Genomic DNA, 17102 nt, shown 5'->3' with positions numbered 1-17102 from the left:
AAGAGGGCTCAGGGGCTTGGCCGTGAGGATGGGGCCACTGAAGTTGGCCAAGTAGGAGCCCTGGCTTCCATCACTGAGTTACTGTGTGCCTTGGGTGAGTTATTTAACCTCAACTTTCAGTTCTTGTAGTTGTAAAACATAACTAATAATAACTTTTATATAGTTGATTTCATGGCATAAATTCTCAACTACAAAAAAAAGAAAGACTTGTATACAATGCTCATTTTATAGAATGATTCAAAAATTTTTTCGTTATCTTAACAGGCAGAGAGAGAGAGAAAAGGGGAAGCTACATTAAAAAAAATTTTTTTAAAGATTTATTTATTTTATTACAAAGTAAGATATACAGAGGAGGAGAGACAGAGAGGAAGATCTTCCGTCCGATGACCCACTCCCCAAGTGAGCCGCAACGGGCCGGTGCGCTCCGATCTGATGCTGGGAACCTGGAACCTCCTCCGGGTCTCCCACGTGGGTGCAGGGTCCCAATGCATTGGGCCGTCCTCAACTGCTTTCCCAGGCCACAAGCAGGGAGCTGGATGGGAAGTGGAGCTTCCGGGATTAGAACCGGCGCCCATATGGGATCCCGGGGCGTTCAAGGCGAGGACTTTAGCCGCTAGGCCATGCCGCCGGGTCCTACATTAAAATTTTTTAAATTTTTATTTGAAAAGCAGCATTACAGAGAGAAGGGGAAAAACGGGAGGTCTTCCACCCACTCTCCAAATGGTCCTCATGGCCAGGACGGCCCAGGCTGAAGCCAGGAGCAAGGGACTTCTGGGCACCATGTCCCAAGCACTTTAGATGTTCTCCATTGTTCTCCCAAGTGCATTATCAGGGAGCTGGCTAGGAACTGAAATAGGTGGAAATCATTGAACCCATTGGGATGCTGGCATTGCTGCTGGAGGTTTAACCCACTATACCACAATGCTGGCTCCAGAAAATGCATTTTTTTTAAAAAGATTTTATTTTTATTACAAAGTCAGATATACAGAGGAGGAGAGACAGAGAGGAAGATCTTCCGTCCGATGATTCACTCCCCAAGTGAGCTGCAACGGGCTGGTGCGCTCCGATCTGATGCTGGGAACCAGGAACCTCCTCCAGGTCTCCCACACAGGTGCAGGGTCCCAATGCATTGGGCCGTCCTCCACTTCTTTCCCAGGCCACAAGCAGGGAGCTGGATGGGAAGTGGAGCTGCCAGGATTAGAACCGGCGCCCATATGGGATCCCGGGGCGTTCAAGGCGAGGACTTTAGCCGATAGGCCACGACGCCAGGCCCACAGAAAATGCATTTTTCAAAGGGAGGATCCAGGGGCTTCTTCTGGAACCCTGACATGGGTGGCATGGGCCAAATACATGGGCCATCTGCTGCCTTCCCAGGCCATGAGCAGGGAACTGGATCAGAAGTGGAGTAGTGAGGACACAAACTGGCACTCATATGAGATGTGAACATGACAGGTGGCATCTTCACCCACTGTGTCACAATTCCAGCCCTGAAAGTACATTTCAGTCTGTTGGTTCACTCCCTAGAAGCCTGTAACAGCTGGCCCAAGCCAAAATGGGGATCCCAGAGCTGCCTCTGGTTCCCCCACGTGGGTTGCAAGAGCCATCATTGCTGCCTGCTGCTGGAGTCCAGCTCCAGCTGAGTTCGGAGCTAGAGAAGGGTGCGTGGAGTCAGCGATAAGAAAAGACACAGACACTGTCGCTTGGTGCCTTCTTGCTACAGCTCAAGAAGAAGCTGTCCTTTTTATTTTACTTAGACACATCTCAAGCCTCTGCACAAACGTTTGATTTTGCTATCTTTAACTTCAGAACTAAGCCTGCATGCAGAGATGTTTGATTATTTTATTTTTTACTTCATGGTCAACCAGGTGCTCTTAAAGATAATTTTGTAAGTTACCATAATCATTTTCTTCAAAGGAAGCCATTATTCATTCTTCAGTAGTGGCCATTGGGTGACAGCCAGGACTCCAAGGCTGACTATTCCCAGGGTGCCAAGCTCTAGGCTCTAATTACTTTGTAAATACATTGTACCCAATACCAGCAGCCTCGGGGAGGGAGTGTGTCCCTGTCTAGGTACCCAGGTGGCTAAGTGCAGGTCCCATGGTGGGGAGAAGCAGGCCCGTGGCACCCTGGCTCTGAACTTTAGTGGGTGACACTTTTTTAGTGTCCGAGACTGCTGCTGACAGATTCTCCAATATTGGACATGCTGTAAGTGTCCTAAGATGTCCTAAATTATCTTTTAGGGTTGTTAACAGTTTTTGCAAAGTGGAAAGAGTAAGATGGCTTTTTTTTTTTCTGTGGGGAACTTAGGTGATTGTGGCCACCAATGTGGCAGAGACCTCCATCACCATCAGCGGCATCGTGTATGTGATCGACTGTGGCTTCATGAAGCTCCGGGCCTACAATCCCAGGACAGCGATTGAGTGCTTAGTGGTGGTGCCGGTGTCCCAGGCCTCAGCCAACCAGCGAGCTGGACGAGGAGGGCGCAACCGCTCAGGAAAGTGTTACCGTCTTTATACAGGTGTGTGTGGTATTTCTCACCTTCTCAGGGTCACCTGGGCGCTGGAGAAGGTAGTAGATACTTCCTTCCCCTAGTGGCAGAACTGGGCATAAAGTCCAGGCAGGCCTCCTTTGCAGGACCTGGTGCAGTCCGTCCCGGGGCCCTGTGCTGTGCGTCTACTGCCTTCCTTATTCTAAATACATTACTTCTTTACTGCTACTTCATGTTGGTCGAAGCTGGTCCATGAGTCAGCACCTGCTGCATTTGTATTCAAACCTGGTGTCTGGGCCTACACCTGTCAGTAGCTGTGGGACCCTGTTGTGTGGGCTGAGTGTCCAGTGTCTCTTCCTTCCCATTTCCTTACCTCAGTATGCTGTTTCCATCTTCTGAGATGCTGAGTCCCATGGGCCCTCACACTGGGTTCCACCCTATTGTCTGGGTTCAAAGCGTCTTTGCTGACCTGAGCTCAAAGAAAGCAAATAGTAGGTAAACTCCTCTACTGTGCTAAGTTCCCAGCTGGATGGTGGCCTTACCTGTGGGTGCCAGTGTGCTCAGAGCAGCTCCTTCTTTCTCTGTACATTTTTTATCTTTTGTTTGTTTGTTTAATGATAAATACACCAAAATTTCCCCCAGATGTCCAGAGTTCATTTTTCCAACATTTGATTTCTTTTCCAACATATGGTTACTTCTCTCCTCTGTCCATCTGAAGTTGTTTACCTAGTCTGGGGATTAGCTATGCCGTTGACCTTTTTCTTCTTGTTACTATTGTCCTTCCCCAGTGTTTGCCTTTCTTTAAGCAAGTGCTCACAGAGCACCTGCTGTCCGCCAGGTGTGACCTCAGGACTTGGGGATCCAGGGACAGGTGGGTCATGGACTGACAGTCTGATGGTGGAGGCAAACCCACTGCCACCTACAGATTAATGTGTTATGGTGTAGAGGGTTGCACCAGAGGCCAGGGAGCCTGGGCAGCAGAGAGCAGGCCCATGCTACATGCTGGGGAGTGGTATCCTGGTCTTTCGGTCACTGTCAGGTGAAGAGTGGTGGTGATTAGATTTCAGCAAACCAGGCGAAAAGGATGGAGTGAATGCATGGGTTCAGTCAGTCCACATCCCACTAGCATGGATTGGAAATACTTGAACACAGATGTATGCATAGGCAATGGGGAACAATACGTGTTTATTCAGTGTTAACATCGTATCCCATGTTGGGACATTCCTCACCAGCTTGTTTCTGGTGGTTCTTACTGCTGAAGAACACAGAACATCTTTTCCTCACTCTTGGTGGCCTTGGGACCTGCTGCAGTACTTAAACCCTGAGATTTCATATTTCAAAATTAGTTTTTTTAAGTTAGGAATCAAAGTACTGAGGATGGGTGTAGATTATATGCAAATACAACACCATTTCAGATAAGACTCGGGCATCTGTGTGTTGTGAGATCTGTGAGGTGGCCATGGGGAGGTCCTGAAGCTAATCCGCTGCGGATGCTGAAGACCATTGTACATGGAGGGAGGGGGAAGGGGTGTGTGAGGAGCATCCAGGGAGAGCAGGGAATAAGCAGAAGTGGGGCCACAAAGGAAGAGCAACCGGCGCAGGTGCTAGGCAGAAATGATTGGGGTAGAAAAAGGAAAACCAGCACTAAAAGAGTATCCTGAAATGCAGAGGAGGGGGAGGCATCAAGGTATCTTCCTTTTTAAAAATAATTTACTGAAAATTTACATAAAACAACTGGTTAAAAGTGAACAACTTGATAGCATTTGTTACACTGTCACCTCTGTCTGCTTCCAGAGCCTTTCATCATTTCAAGCAAGTTCCTTTTCCTGTAAGCAGTTACTTTCCATTCTCCCAGCTCCCAGTGCCTGGAAACCACAGGCAGTGTTCTGGCTGGATCTGTCTGTGGGATATTTCATCGGAATGGAATCATACAAAATGGGGCCTTTTGTATCTGTATTATTTCACTTAGCATTGTGTTTTTTTTTCTTTTTATTATCTAGTTGCCATTTATTACTTTTTTACCATAAATTGCAACATGGAACTTTCTTCCAGTTAAAAATTTTTTTTTCTTCTTAGTAAAATTCACAATGTTTAGAATTCTGAAACCTAACTAAATCCTTGTATTATACAACAGCTCAGCAGCAAAGTATGGCCATTTCCCCCAGTTATTTACCAATGTGTGAGTGTTGAGTGACATTTGTATCTGTTATGTCAGAACTTTAAAGGATGGGAGTGCCAGGGCCAGCATTGCAGCACAGCAGGTAAAACTGCCATCTGTGAACCAGCATCCTGTTTGGGCACTGGTTGCTGCCCCACCTGTTCTGCTTTCTTTTTATTATTATTATTATTTTATTATTATTATTATTATTATTATTATGATACAGTTCCATAGGCTCTGGGATTTCCTGTCCCTCTCTCCAAGTCCCCTCATCCACCTATTGGTTTCCCCACTAGTATTACAATGGGTGGTCCTTCATGAACAGTTGTAAGTCCATCATTAGCATTGTATTTTCTTTTTTTTTTAAAAAAGATTTTATTTTTATTACAAAGTCAGATATTCAGAAAGGAGGAGAGACAGAGAGGAAGATCTTCCGTCCGATGACCCACTCCCCAAGTGAGCACAACGGCCGGTGCTGCGCCAATCTGAAGCCGGGAACCAGGAACCTCTTCTGGGTCTCCCACACGGGTGCAGGGTCCCAAAGCATTGGGCCATCCTCGACTGCTTTCCCAGGCCACAAGCAGAGAGCTGGATGGGAAGTGGAGCTGCCGGGACCAGAACCGGCGCCCATATGGGATCCCAGAGCGTTCAAGGCGAGCACTTTAGCTGCTAGGCCATGCCGCCGGGCCCTAGCATTGTATTTTCAAGGTTCATTGATACTGTAGCATGTTCTGTGTTGCTTTTTATGGCTTCTTCTGTTCCACTTTGCAGAAAAACTACAGTTTGTTTATTTGTTCGTCAGTTGCCAAGGCGTTTGGCTGTCTCCACCTTCAGACTGCTCTGGCCGCTGCTGCTGTGAAAGCACTCGTGCACTTGGCAATGTCCTCGAGTGCCTGTTTTTAATTCTTGTGGATCTTTTGGGCTTGTGTGGATAATTCTGCGTTTAACTTTTTAAGGAACTCATGTTATTTTTAAAAAAGGAAATGGGCAGCATCTCACATACCAAAGACATCAGGTCACAGAATGTGAACTACAGACAGGCAGAGCGATGTGGGTGGAAGGCTACCAACTGCCTAGCACACGTGATTCTAGTGGCAGGGGGCTGGAGAGCCCTAGTGCCCAGCCTGTAGGCTGCCAGGTGAGCGCTCTGGGGGTGCAGCACCCTGCTCAGTCCCTGCACTTCCTGGCTTCGGGGCTTTGGCTTTGCTCCTCTTGTCCAGCTAATTGCCCACCTGGACCTTGCGCTGCTTCCCAGCTGGACTGTGTTCTTCCTGGACTTGGCCTCTGCAGTCTTGTGTGCACTACTCCTGCTTGTGAGCCTTTGCTTGGGCTGTTCCCTCCTGGGTCTGTGCATCCTTCGTGTCCCTCACCTCCTCTCAAGTGTCAGCTGCCTCGCCAGGCCGCCTCAGGGGCCATCTCTATACAGGTAGTGACCATCCCCTCCCCCCACGGCCACTGTGTCTAGTCTTGGTCCCTGCCCCTCATGGCACATTGCTTGTAATTCCTGGAGCTCCTGGCCCCAGTGTACTTGAGTCCTCTGGAGCTGAGCTGATGTCCTGGGCGTCTTTGGAAGCACCTGCTTCTATAAGCATCTTCTTGGCAGGGTGATGCTCTCAGCTGGTCAGTAGTATGCTGGGAAAATGTAGTTTCCTTACCCTGGATGCTCTTTAGAGTAAAGCAAAAACTCTGTTTGGAACTGCTGTTTCTTCTATAACCTCCCAGGAAGACCTGTGCAGTTTGCAGTATCTGCTGATCAGTCCACACAATGTTGGTCGTGAATTTTCTCAAAGAAAGCCTTTTTGGGGCCTGGCGTCGTGGCCTAGCGGCTAAAGTGCTCGCCTTGAAGGCCCTGGGATCCCATATGGGCGCCGGTTCTAATCCTGGCAGCTCCACTTCCCATCCAGGTCCCTGCTTGTGGCCTGGGGAAGCAGTCGAGGACGGACCCAATGCTTTGGGACCCTGCACCCGTGTGGGAGACCTGGAAGAGGTTCCTGGTTCCCGGCTTTGGATTGGTGCAGCACTGGCCGTTGCAGCTCACTTGGGGAGTGAATCATCGGATGGAAGATCTTCCTCTCTGTCTCTCCTCCTTTCTGTATATCTGACTTTGTAATACAAAATAAATAAATCTAAAAAAATAAAGAGAAAGCCTCTTTGAAGTTCTTTGGCAATAGAGCTGGTTCTTCCCGACACCTTTTGTTTGAATTTGTTTTTTTTCTCTCATTGGCTGAAGCTTTATGATCTTCTTGGAAGTTGGGCACCCTTGTGTTGTTTATGGAAGGTGTGTGTCAGTTCAGAGAATGACTGATGTGGGAGGACTTGGCAGGGTTATCCTCTGTGCACTTGCTCAATATGCACAGAAACGATTTCATGTCCTCCTCCCTCTTTTTCTCTTACCTTTCTGGCCTCTCTGAAAAGGCCTCCTGGAGTCTCCCCATCCACATCTCTTTCTGTCCCTCCCTCCTCAGGCTATCTCTGCCTGGTGCTTTTTCCCGTTTGAGGTCTCTTTTTCCCACTTTTTCCAGGTGGGCCCCACAAGCACTCATTAGTCTATTTGGATCAGCACGGGTTTCCTGGTGTGACGCTGTGTGCTTGGCTCACTGATTTTAAAAGTTAGTCTTGGACAACCTCTGCTTTGTATCAGATTTGGTCACTTGTCATAATTACTTGCCATTTTGGTGGTTTAATCTGAGAGTGTTCTCTGCTCGGGAAGTGGGCATCAGTAGCAACTCTACAAATGCTCGTTGCTTTGATTTCATGTTTTAGGTGCTTGCTGACAACAAGCATCCTAAGGTAAAAGGATAAACCTTCGTAAAGGTGTTTTGTTCAAATATATTTGTCTAACGTATTTCGTAGATAGAACGGGTTTTCCTAAAATTGGAAACAGCTTTTCATCACATGATATGCACTGAGTTTCAGAACCTGAGGATATCTTGTTGCAAGTGGAGAAGGAAGTGTGTCCTTGGGGCATAGTGAGTGCGTCTGGTTGTCCCATCTGATCCCAGACAGTTCTGATTTCTCCCGTTCCCCTCTCAGAGGAAGCCTTTGACAAGCTGCCCCCGTCCACCGTCCCCGAGATGCAGCGGAGCAATCTGGCCCCCGTCATCCTGCAGCTGAAGGCGCTGGGGATCGACAACGTCCTCAGGTTCCACTTCATGTCGGTGAGTCCCTCCTGCCACGCTGTGCAGAGCTGCAGGGAAGGGGTACGTACCAGGGCCTCGGGGGACGGAGTTAGACGGTATGCTGTTGTTCTATTCTGACCTGTGCACAGTATGAGCAAAACAGCTGGCCAAGGCAGCCACAGCTCCTGCCCTTATGTAATTCCTGCTCTTGACGGCTGGGGACCAGACAAGATGGCTGTAACAGAGCAGTGTGCTGGTGCTCTGAGACAGAGTAAGTGAAGTGAAACTCACGACTCAGTGGGATTTCACCCATTTAGGAGAGGGAAGAGAAATCATGATGTAGGAGCCAGTTTACAGGAATCCCACAGGCTTAGGTGGAGCTGACTGGGCTTCTGGTAGGATCCAGAGGCAGCTTTCTAGCAGAGAAGTTGTTGGGCTGGGGGCCATAATCCTCTTGTCCGTTGGGTGTCAACTCTCGCAGTGTGGGAATGCCCAACTCAGGGTGTGTCTGTCACACATGCCGTGTTGTTCCCTTTTAGAGTTTTGCTAAATTGTCCACAAGGAGAGAAGGGGATCAAGAGAGAGCCCAGGAGAAGGAAGGAAGCTGATGTTATTTTTACCTTTGTTTTTAAATTCTCATGAGATGTTTTGAAAAATATTTTTAGGCCATTTGTATTTATTTGAAATTGTTAAGTCATTTGCCTATTAGAATCAGTGTTTTTCAAGAGTCTTTTAAGGGGGCTAGTCTTATGGTGTATCAGGTAAAACCACTACCTGGGATGCCAGCATCCCATACGGGCACTGGTTCATGTCCTGGCTAATCCACTTCTGATCCAGTTCCCTGCTAGCATCTTGGGAAAAATGCTAGGACGTGGTCCAAATACTTGAGCCTCTGCCACCCTCATGGGAGGTCCAGATGAAGCCTATGGCTCCTTACTTCCTGAAAAATCTATCTGTTCCTCCCTTTCTGTAATGCTTTCCAATGAAACAAAAGAATCCTAGGAAAAGAAAGTTGAGAATTCACATTAAAAAAAAAAAAGTCTTCTAACAACCTTTGTCTATATTCTTACAAATTTTTTGTTTGTGTTTTACAGGGTTTCTCTTTTGTTATTTTTAATGTTCAGATACCCTAAGCATATCCATAGTAAGATCTGTCTTTGCTTTTATGATTTTAACTCATTTGTTTTCCTTTTATTTGAAAAGGGCAGAGATAGACAGAGGGAGATCTTCTCCACTGGATCACCCCTAAAATGCCTGGGAGCAGCTGGTGCCGGGCCGAGCCAAAGCCATCTGGGTCTCCCACATGGGTGGCAGTGGCTTAGCTGCTCAAGCTGTCACCTGCCACCCAAGGGTATCTGCAAGAAGCTGGAAGTAGGATTGGAACCTGGGAGCCAGGCCCTGTGCTATGGGATGGGGGCATCTCGAGCAGCCTCTTTGCCTACCCCAAATGCAGTCACCCTTGTATGAACGAGGCTCTTCTCAAAGCTGGGTCACCTAAGCATGCTCATTCACATTTCTTTTCAGAATTTTTAATGATTTGAGGTCTTTATTTGAACCCAGCTGTATTAGTATGTTGTGACAAGCCTGGATTCTCTGTTAATGAGGTCCCTAATATCATTTGTGATAGCAGACTAGGTGAATGAAGGAATAGAATGGATACCCATCTCCCCCAAGAAAAGAACTTTGTGCTTACCACAAGTTAGGAGAAAATACAGCCTTTGGCCATTGATGGATTTACTGTAGAGAACAGATTTGCTAGTGTAAAAACTTATGAAAAGCCCCACATCTGAGATGAAAAGAGATGTCAGAAATGATAGATCAGTATCTCAAAACATGCAGCTTTCCACCGGCTAGTTGTGTTCCGAAATTGTTTGAAACAATTAATTCAGAACTTAGCTATTGTTATCTCGTATGATCTCAGCATACAAGATCCCCAGAGGGTTGAAGTTCTTTTTAGTCTTTTGAGTTTTGCCTCTTTGCAAGGAAAGACATGGAGGCCAAAGTTTGACTTTGTTCCTTGGCAAACGAATTGGGTGAGGTAGAGTGGAAAATATGAGGCCTGACTTCAGCCTCTGGCCTTGTCACCAACTTGTTCAAATTGCGACTCAGTTCTCTTGTCTAAATCCGAGCTAAAACAGCATGGTGCTCAAAGCCTGTGTGTTGTTTGAATGTATGTATAAAGAGAGCTGCAGCGTTCGCCAAGTCCTATGGTTTTATTTCTTGGCGGTTCAGAAACCAAACAATTGAAAGGGAGGAGGCTAAATTAGATGTGGCATTTAGCAGGTGCTCAGGAAAGTTTTGTAGACAGCAAGAAGGGGTAAGGATTCAGAGAATCGGTGTACAGGTCACGGAGCCAGCTCTGACTAGCTGCAGACTGTTTTGCATTCTCTGTTAATTTCAGAAAGTCACATTCACCCGGTGTTACTGATTGATCCTGCAAGGTCTGGACTGGGGCTTGGGTGAGGCAGGGCGAAAAGTCCCCTAGTGCTGTGGTCTCCTGGAGCACCCAGTGGGAAGTGGACTAGGACGACCAGAGGAGAATTCAGGGCTGTGGGGGGTAGTATAAGGTGGGGTCCGCTCACCGCTGATAGGACAGGAATGGACCTAAGGGGATCTGATTGATCCTGCAAGCCTGGAAGGCCAAGCCCTGCCACGGGTGGCAGAAGGGAAGAAAGGGCCTCTGATGGGGCACTGTGGGCACCAACAGAAGCACAGGTCCTGGGAAGCATGGGGTACACCAGAAGAGAGAGAGGATCTGAGTAGGAAATGGTTGTGTTGGTATGTTCCTTGCCTGAAGAGATGCATTTAAAAGGAATTTTTTGTGTTTTATAGCCGCCACCAGCACAGTCGATGGTGCAAGCTCTGGAGTTACTCTACGCACTGGGAGGTATGCCTGTTTCTTAACTCTCCACTCCTATGTGGGCACCCTGAGGCTCTCACTACTCTTCAGAAAGAGGATTGATTCTGTCCATCTGTGTTATCCTCTTAATGACACTCTTTGTGAAGTAAGAACTCGGAGCTCTAGTTAGATGAGCAGTACATGAAGATTAATTATGACAATGAATTTATGAAATGTAGCAGTTCACATCAGTAGCTGTTAATGACTGTCACTCTAGTATGTGAGCATCTTTCTGTGCTCTCCCAGGCGCATTAACGTGGAGCTAGGTTAGAAGCGGAGCAGCCGGGACTTAAACCAGTGCCCAAATGGGGTGCCAGGGGTGCAGGCAGTGGCTTAGCCTGTTATCATAAGGCCAGCCCTGGACGTGTCATTTCAGTAGGGAAATGTGATTTATGGCTTTGTGTTTAGCATGTTCCAGGGTTTGTCCATTTGTAGCATGTGTGCTACTTTATCTTTTTAGCAATGTGTGAAATTCCCCATTCTTTACATCATTGCCAGTAGTTGTTAATTGTCTGTCTGTATTGAACCAGTCTCGTAGATGGAAGTGATGTTTCCTGGCTTTGATTTGCATTTCCTGGGTGACTCAGGATGTTGAATGCCTGCTGATATGTTTGTTGGCTGTGTATATTATATTATCTTCTTTGGAAAATGTTTATTCAAATCTTTTGCCCATTTTTATTTGGAACATTATCCTTTTCTATGGAGTTGGAGAAATTCTTTATATATTCTGGATACAAGTTTCTTATCACATGTGGGACTTGTAAATAACCCTCCCCTTTCTGTGGGTTCACTTTCTACTTGATGTTTATACTGCAAAAGTTTTAAGGTTTTGTGTAGCTCAGTGTATTGTGTGTGTGTATGTAAGAGAGGGAAGAGATTTGATTTGTGCTTTTGCTGTTGGGTCATATCTGAGACACCATCGTCTATCCTGTGGTCATCAACATTTAAGGTGTCCTGTTGGTGAAACCATAGCCAGTCATTGGTTTCAGAGTTGTGCAGTGGCACAAAGGCCTTCAGCTGGGTCTGCAGGAGATCTGCCTGTCCCACCTTGCCACAGGTGCTTGTCCCCTGTTCTCAGGTGCGCGGCAGGCACTTGGATGCAAGGTTTTCTGTGATAATCTGAAACAAGGGTAAGAGAACATGGGATGCAGAGGACTTTTCACTTGAAGTATTTTCCTGTAAACAAACAGAATAAAATTGAAAATATTTATTTCTTCTGCCTTGAAGAAGCTAGAGAAGGTACAGGGAAATTCACAGTTTAACTTTATTTCAAATGGAATCATTATCTTTTTTTTATTTTTAGATTTATTTTATTTTTATTACAAAGTCAGATATACTGAGAGGAGGAGAGATAGAGAGGAAGTGGAGCTGCCGGGATTAGAACCAGCGGCCAAATGGGATCAAGGCGAGGACCTTAGCCACTAGGCCACGCTGCCGAGCCCGTGGAATCATTATCTTTAAGGAAATGAGGATGTTGGAATAGAGCAGAAGTGTTTTTCTCTATCCTGCCCCGAGCTCTTGCGACATTTGTTTTCTTCCATAGCAGTAGTTTGCATCTTGGACGCCTTGGGAACTCAAGTGGTCGAGAGACCAGAGGGCGAGCAGCCCGTGGAAGGAGGCTGCTGAGCTCAGGAAAGTGTCCAGAAGACCACAGGCCATGTGGTCTGGTGTTGGCACCAGAGGGATTGGGTCCAGGAATCAGGATCAGAGCCAGCGGCCAGGTCCTTGCTCACAGCGTTTGAGAACAGAAGACACAGGGTGCCCTCCTGGCATTTCTGGTGTGTTGAGTGCTGGACCTGGAGAAAGATCCAGAAGCTGACGCAGCAGGGGAGGTGGGTGTTCTGCAATCCAGGGCCTCTGGGGCTTCCTGGTAGTGGGGTGCCAGAAACAGCAGGTCTGGGGAGTGACAGGAGAGCAAGGCTAGGGGCACTGATGAGATTGCAGCACACTGTTTGCTTACAGTGGAAGTTACTAGAAGTATTGGGCTTTTAAAGGTGTGTTTTCAAGAGCTCACCAGAGATCTTTTTTCTTCTTTTAGGGTAACGGCACTCTGTTATCAAATTGAGTTTGATACTACATGAGTAATCTTTTTAATTCTTTTTTTTTTTACATCCCTTGTCTTTTACTCTCTGCACAGCTGCACATCTTCAATAATGCATGCTTCTGTTTTCTTTTGTTGTTTTCACGGCAGGTTTGGACAAAGATTGTCGCCTCACTGAACCACTAGGCCTGAGGATAGCAGAGTTTCCTTTGAATCCCATGTTTGCCAAAATGCTCCTTGAATCAGGTGGGTGGGGTGTCCGAGTTTGCACGGATGTTGTTTTGACTGTCGGAAGAAGTGATCCCTGGATTCCATGTACCCTAAGAGGCACACCGTGGTGCAAAAAGGAAAAACAAAACTTGCCATGTGAGCCGTGTTTCGGTGCACAGTGCTGTGATCCTAAGCCCTTGCGCACAGCCGTGCAGCCACCAGCACTGTCTGTCTCTGGAACTTTTTCCGACTTCCTCACTGGAACTCTACCCACTTAGCAGCGGCTGTTCCCTTTTCCCTGCCCCTGACAAACCACTACTACACTTCCTGATTCTACATTCGTAAAAAGTAAAAAGTTCCTGGAAAATTAATTCAAATGATAAGCTTATTTTGTTTCAAAAATTTGAAACTTACAAATAGTATTTCAGAACATAAATTTTCTATGACTGTGTTTTGAAGATCCTGCATATGCTTGGATTTTGGTTACATATCTGATACTGAGTATCTGGAATATTCGTCCAAGAAAGTAGATGTGGAACTGAGCTGCCTGGGGACAGGCCAGTCCAGCCCCCACCTTGGCCTGCAGGGAGAACCCCATGGTGCCTCTGCAGCGGGGGCAGCAGCAGCTGCCTTCTCAGAGTCAGCTCACTGGGCCCCACACAGGACATGGCTTTGGCTAAATTCATTCAGTGTTTTTGCTCTTGAAATACAAACATATTATATATATATATATATATATATATATAAAACTATGTTCTTGTTTGATAATATGATACCAAGAAGGTAGCCTTGCTCTTTTTGTTTGTTTTCCAATGAGCATGCTTTTTATTTTATAGGAAACTTTGGCTGTTCTCAGGAAATTCTAAGTATCGCTGCCATGATGCAGATCCAGAATATCTTTGTGATCCCCTCCAACCAGAAATCTCAGGCCGTAAGTCCACGTCTGTCCGCATGGGCAGCCATCCACTCCTCATCCTACATCCCGCAGTCTCCCAGCCTCCAGGACAGGAGGCTCATGGGAGTCAAGGGAAAGGAGGCTCAGGAGGCTCATGGGAGTCAGGGGACAGGACTTCATGGGAGTTGGACAGGAGGCTCATGGGAGTCAGGGAAGAGAAGGTTCATGGGAGTAGGGGAAGGAGGCTCATAGGAGTCAGGGGATAGGAGGGTCTTGCGAATTAGGGGCAGGGGCTTATGGGAGTTGGGACAGGAGGCTCATGGGAGTCAGGGGACAAGAGGCTCATGGGAGCCAGGTTTCAGTGATTGCTTCATTCTTTTCAGATTCGAATGCACCGAAAATTTGCTGTGGAGGAGGGCGACCATCTCACCATGCTCAACGTGTATGAAGCATTTATTAAAGTAAGCACATGGCTCTCCCACCAGTGTGGCTCGGCTGGGGAGTCCAGAGTCCAGCTTCCAGCCTGGGCTTCTGAGGAGCCCTTGGTAGCTTCTCCTTGCCTTGGAGACTCAGGCTCTGGCAACAGCCTGGCAGCCATTGCCTCAGTGTCCCAGTTGTGCTGTGTTGGCCAGGAAGGCAGCGCCAGCCAGGGAAGTCCTGTCACCAGGCTGAAGGTGCCTCGTAGTCTTCGGGTGGAAGTTGGAAGGTGTCCCAGCTGCTGTGAGCAGAGCCAGGCCAGAATCTGTGTATTCTCACATTCATGTGCCATCTGTGGTCGTTAGTAATCCTAACTTCTATTGCTTTTAGTATTCTATAAAACTAACGGCAAAAATAGAGCTTAGAGTTCCCTCAAAATGTGGGTAAAAAGAGCTACAGCTGAAGAGCATGATGAAAAGAAATAAACTTCTCATAAAAAGGAAAAGGTGTAATATTTTGACTCTTCAGCATCATTTCTTAACTTTTTTAGAAAAACAAATATTAAAGCTTTATTTTAGCAGAGATTTGGGATGGATTCAGTTAATGAGCAGTTTTTCAGAAAAGTATTTGTCTTATTGAGACTTCTAGATGAATTCAGTTAAAATGCATTGGTCCAAGCACAATGTGTCTTCTTCCATGTGAAGCTCTGTCTGCAGCAGAGTGTGGATCCTCCGACGCGTTACTCCATGCTGCCTTCTCAGAAAATCGTCTCTGCATTATGTTTTCTTACTTAAAACACTTTCCCCCATGGGAAATTAGAATGTAATTTCAGAGGTGTCATTCCCATAGCAGTCAGTGAATTCAAGATATAAAGATTGTATTTAAGAATGCAGGAAAAACTTAAGCACTATTGATAGAAAAATTATACCTCGGAGGCAAATAACAGTAAAATACAAATGATTTCTGCATTGGGTATATCCTGTAGTGTAATAAAGCCATAAGCCAAGGCCCCGCCATGAGCAGGAGCTGATTGACAGAGAAGAGGCTCTTCCTGATGGCTCACGGTACCTGCGGGTGTTACAGATGGAAAGCGAGTTGTCAGGAGGCCCCTGTGCCCTTCAGCGCTGGGTGAGGCCCAGCAAGGTTGCATGGCAGCCTGGCTGGTGACAGCTGTTTAGAGCAGTGGGGCAGAGAAGGGCCAGCTGGGATCAGCAGATCTGGTCCCATTGAGCAAGCAAGTGCGGGCGGAGAGGATGATCTCCACACTGTCGCCTTAGTGGAGGGAGGGTGTCTGGGTTCCTCTGACTCCCCTCTCTGGGTTCCGGTAGCACAACAAGAATTCCCAGTGGTGTCAGGAACACTTCCTGAATTACAAGGGTCTCATGAGAGCCGCAACTGTGAGAGAGCAATTGAAGAAGCTTCTGGCAAAGTTTCAGGTGCCCAAGACATCTAGCAAAGGTACGAGGGACTCCTGGGCTGGTGGTTTCCCTTTTCCCTGGGGTTCGCTTCTATCCTTAAAGCTCTGCAGGGTTCGTGTGACGGGTGCAGTGGGCTCTGCATCCACGCAGTCTTCGCAGCGTGATTTGCTTGTGTTGATGAAAAGCTGCATGTGCAGTCAGATTTCCCATTATCATTGAAGGAAGTTCATAGCCCGTGACAACATGAAAGAATCCTTAGCATTCACGTCGATGCACATTGTAGTTTTCGCTTACAGGCTTTGCCAGAAAAATACTTGGAGGAGGATGGTATTTATGGCTTACTGTGTAGAACTCGTGTTCTGATTCCAAAGGCAGTCCCTCCTGCAGACAGTGGCTGCCTTAACCAGGAGTCAGGAGGTTACACTGTAGCAGGGGTTCTACAAGTACTTGGTTGCCTGCCCTTCCACTTGGTGAGGTTGGGGGATACTGCCCCTGTCCCCCAGATGATCCCAGGGAGAGGGTACATGGAGTTCATGACAGCACAGTTGGTAATTGGCAGGGCTCAGGTCCCTGTGGCTGCATAGTCCACACCCAAGGAAGTGGCTGCGCTGTTGGTTCATGTCTTGAATGCCTCCTGTGTGCCAGGGACTCGGCCACCTTGTCAGCTCCGCTGGGACTTGTTGACATTTCCTGAGCGCATAGAACAGGCAAGCCCATACTCCAAGTGCTTTATATGTTAGTTCATGTAACACCCGAAGCAACCCTGTAAAATATTCACTGTTTGTTCTTCATTTACAGAAGAACAAAATAAGGCTGAGGGGCAGAAATTTTGAAGGTCATCACAGTGAGTGTGTGTTGGAGTCAGAATTTGAACTTGGGCCTTGTGTCTTTCACCACCTTGTTTTGTCTTTATAGTAGGAGCAGGTGATTAAGAAATTATCAAGGCATGGGAACAGTACTGGAAGACTATCAGTTCTCTTAGAAGTTGAGAGAGTGGACTCCTGCGTAGTCATAGAAGACAGGGCAGGTGTGGCAGGAATGCAGTGGAGCTGGGCCCAGGGGTCTCAGGGCAGGCCTTAGGGATGGCAGAAGTTTGGTAAATTGGAAAATTGGAGAGTGATGGCAAGCAGTGTGCGGGGCAAGGAGGACCCTGGTCTTGCCAATAGCGTGTTAGAAGCTTAGTAAATATTTGATGAATGAGTAAAGCCACAAGGGAGGCAGAATTGGAACTTGGGTGACTGCTATGTTACAAACTTATAAAGAGTAGCTACCTGGAGAAAAGCTGAGCAAGATTCTAGTCCATGCCTTGTTCTGGTAAAATCCTCTCCTAAATAATGAGTTCTGGAGGTCCTGGCTGGTGTGGTGCCCAGCGCGGCCTGGCCACCTGTGGCCTGATGGCACAGTTAAAGGATCAGCCCTGCCCTGTTTTCCTCCGCAGTGATTGTGGGAATTGGGAC

At 47.1% G+C, this 17102-nt stretch overlaps 1 protein-coding gene across 2 annotated transcripts in view; it reads left to right on the top strand.

The window, feature by feature from the left end:
- Positions 1 to 17102, top strand: part of DHX35 (DEAH-box helicase 35) — a 58385-nt gene that overhangs the window by 31136 nt on the left and 10147 nt on the right. For both annotated transcript variants that reach the window (XM_058679550.1, XM_058679551.1), the window contains 7 exons: positions 2308 to 2518; positions 7680 to 7804; positions 10598 to 10652; positions 12856 to 12951; positions 13752 to 13846; positions 14194 to 14271; positions 15556 to 15685. In XM_058679550.1, the coding sequence (XP_058535533.1) occupies positions 2308 to 2518; positions 7680 to 7804; positions 10598 to 10652; positions 12856 to 12951; positions 13752 to 13846; positions 14194 to 14271; positions 15556 to 15685 (790 nt within the window). The remainder of the gene's footprint in view (positions 1 to 2307; positions 2519 to 7679; positions 7805 to 10597; positions 10653 to 12855; positions 12952 to 13751; positions 13847 to 14193; positions 14272 to 15555; positions 15686 to 17102) is intronic.

This window comes from Ochotona princeps, chromosome 22, assembly GCF_030435755.1.
Source record: "Ochotona princeps isolate mOchPri1 chromosome 22, mOchPri1.hap1, whole genome shotgun sequence".
Taxonomy (NCBI): Eukaryota; Metazoa; Chordata; class Mammalia; order Lagomorpha; family Ochotonidae; genus Ochotona; species Ochotona princeps.
This window is presented reverse-complemented; position numbering and strand designations above follow the sequence as displayed.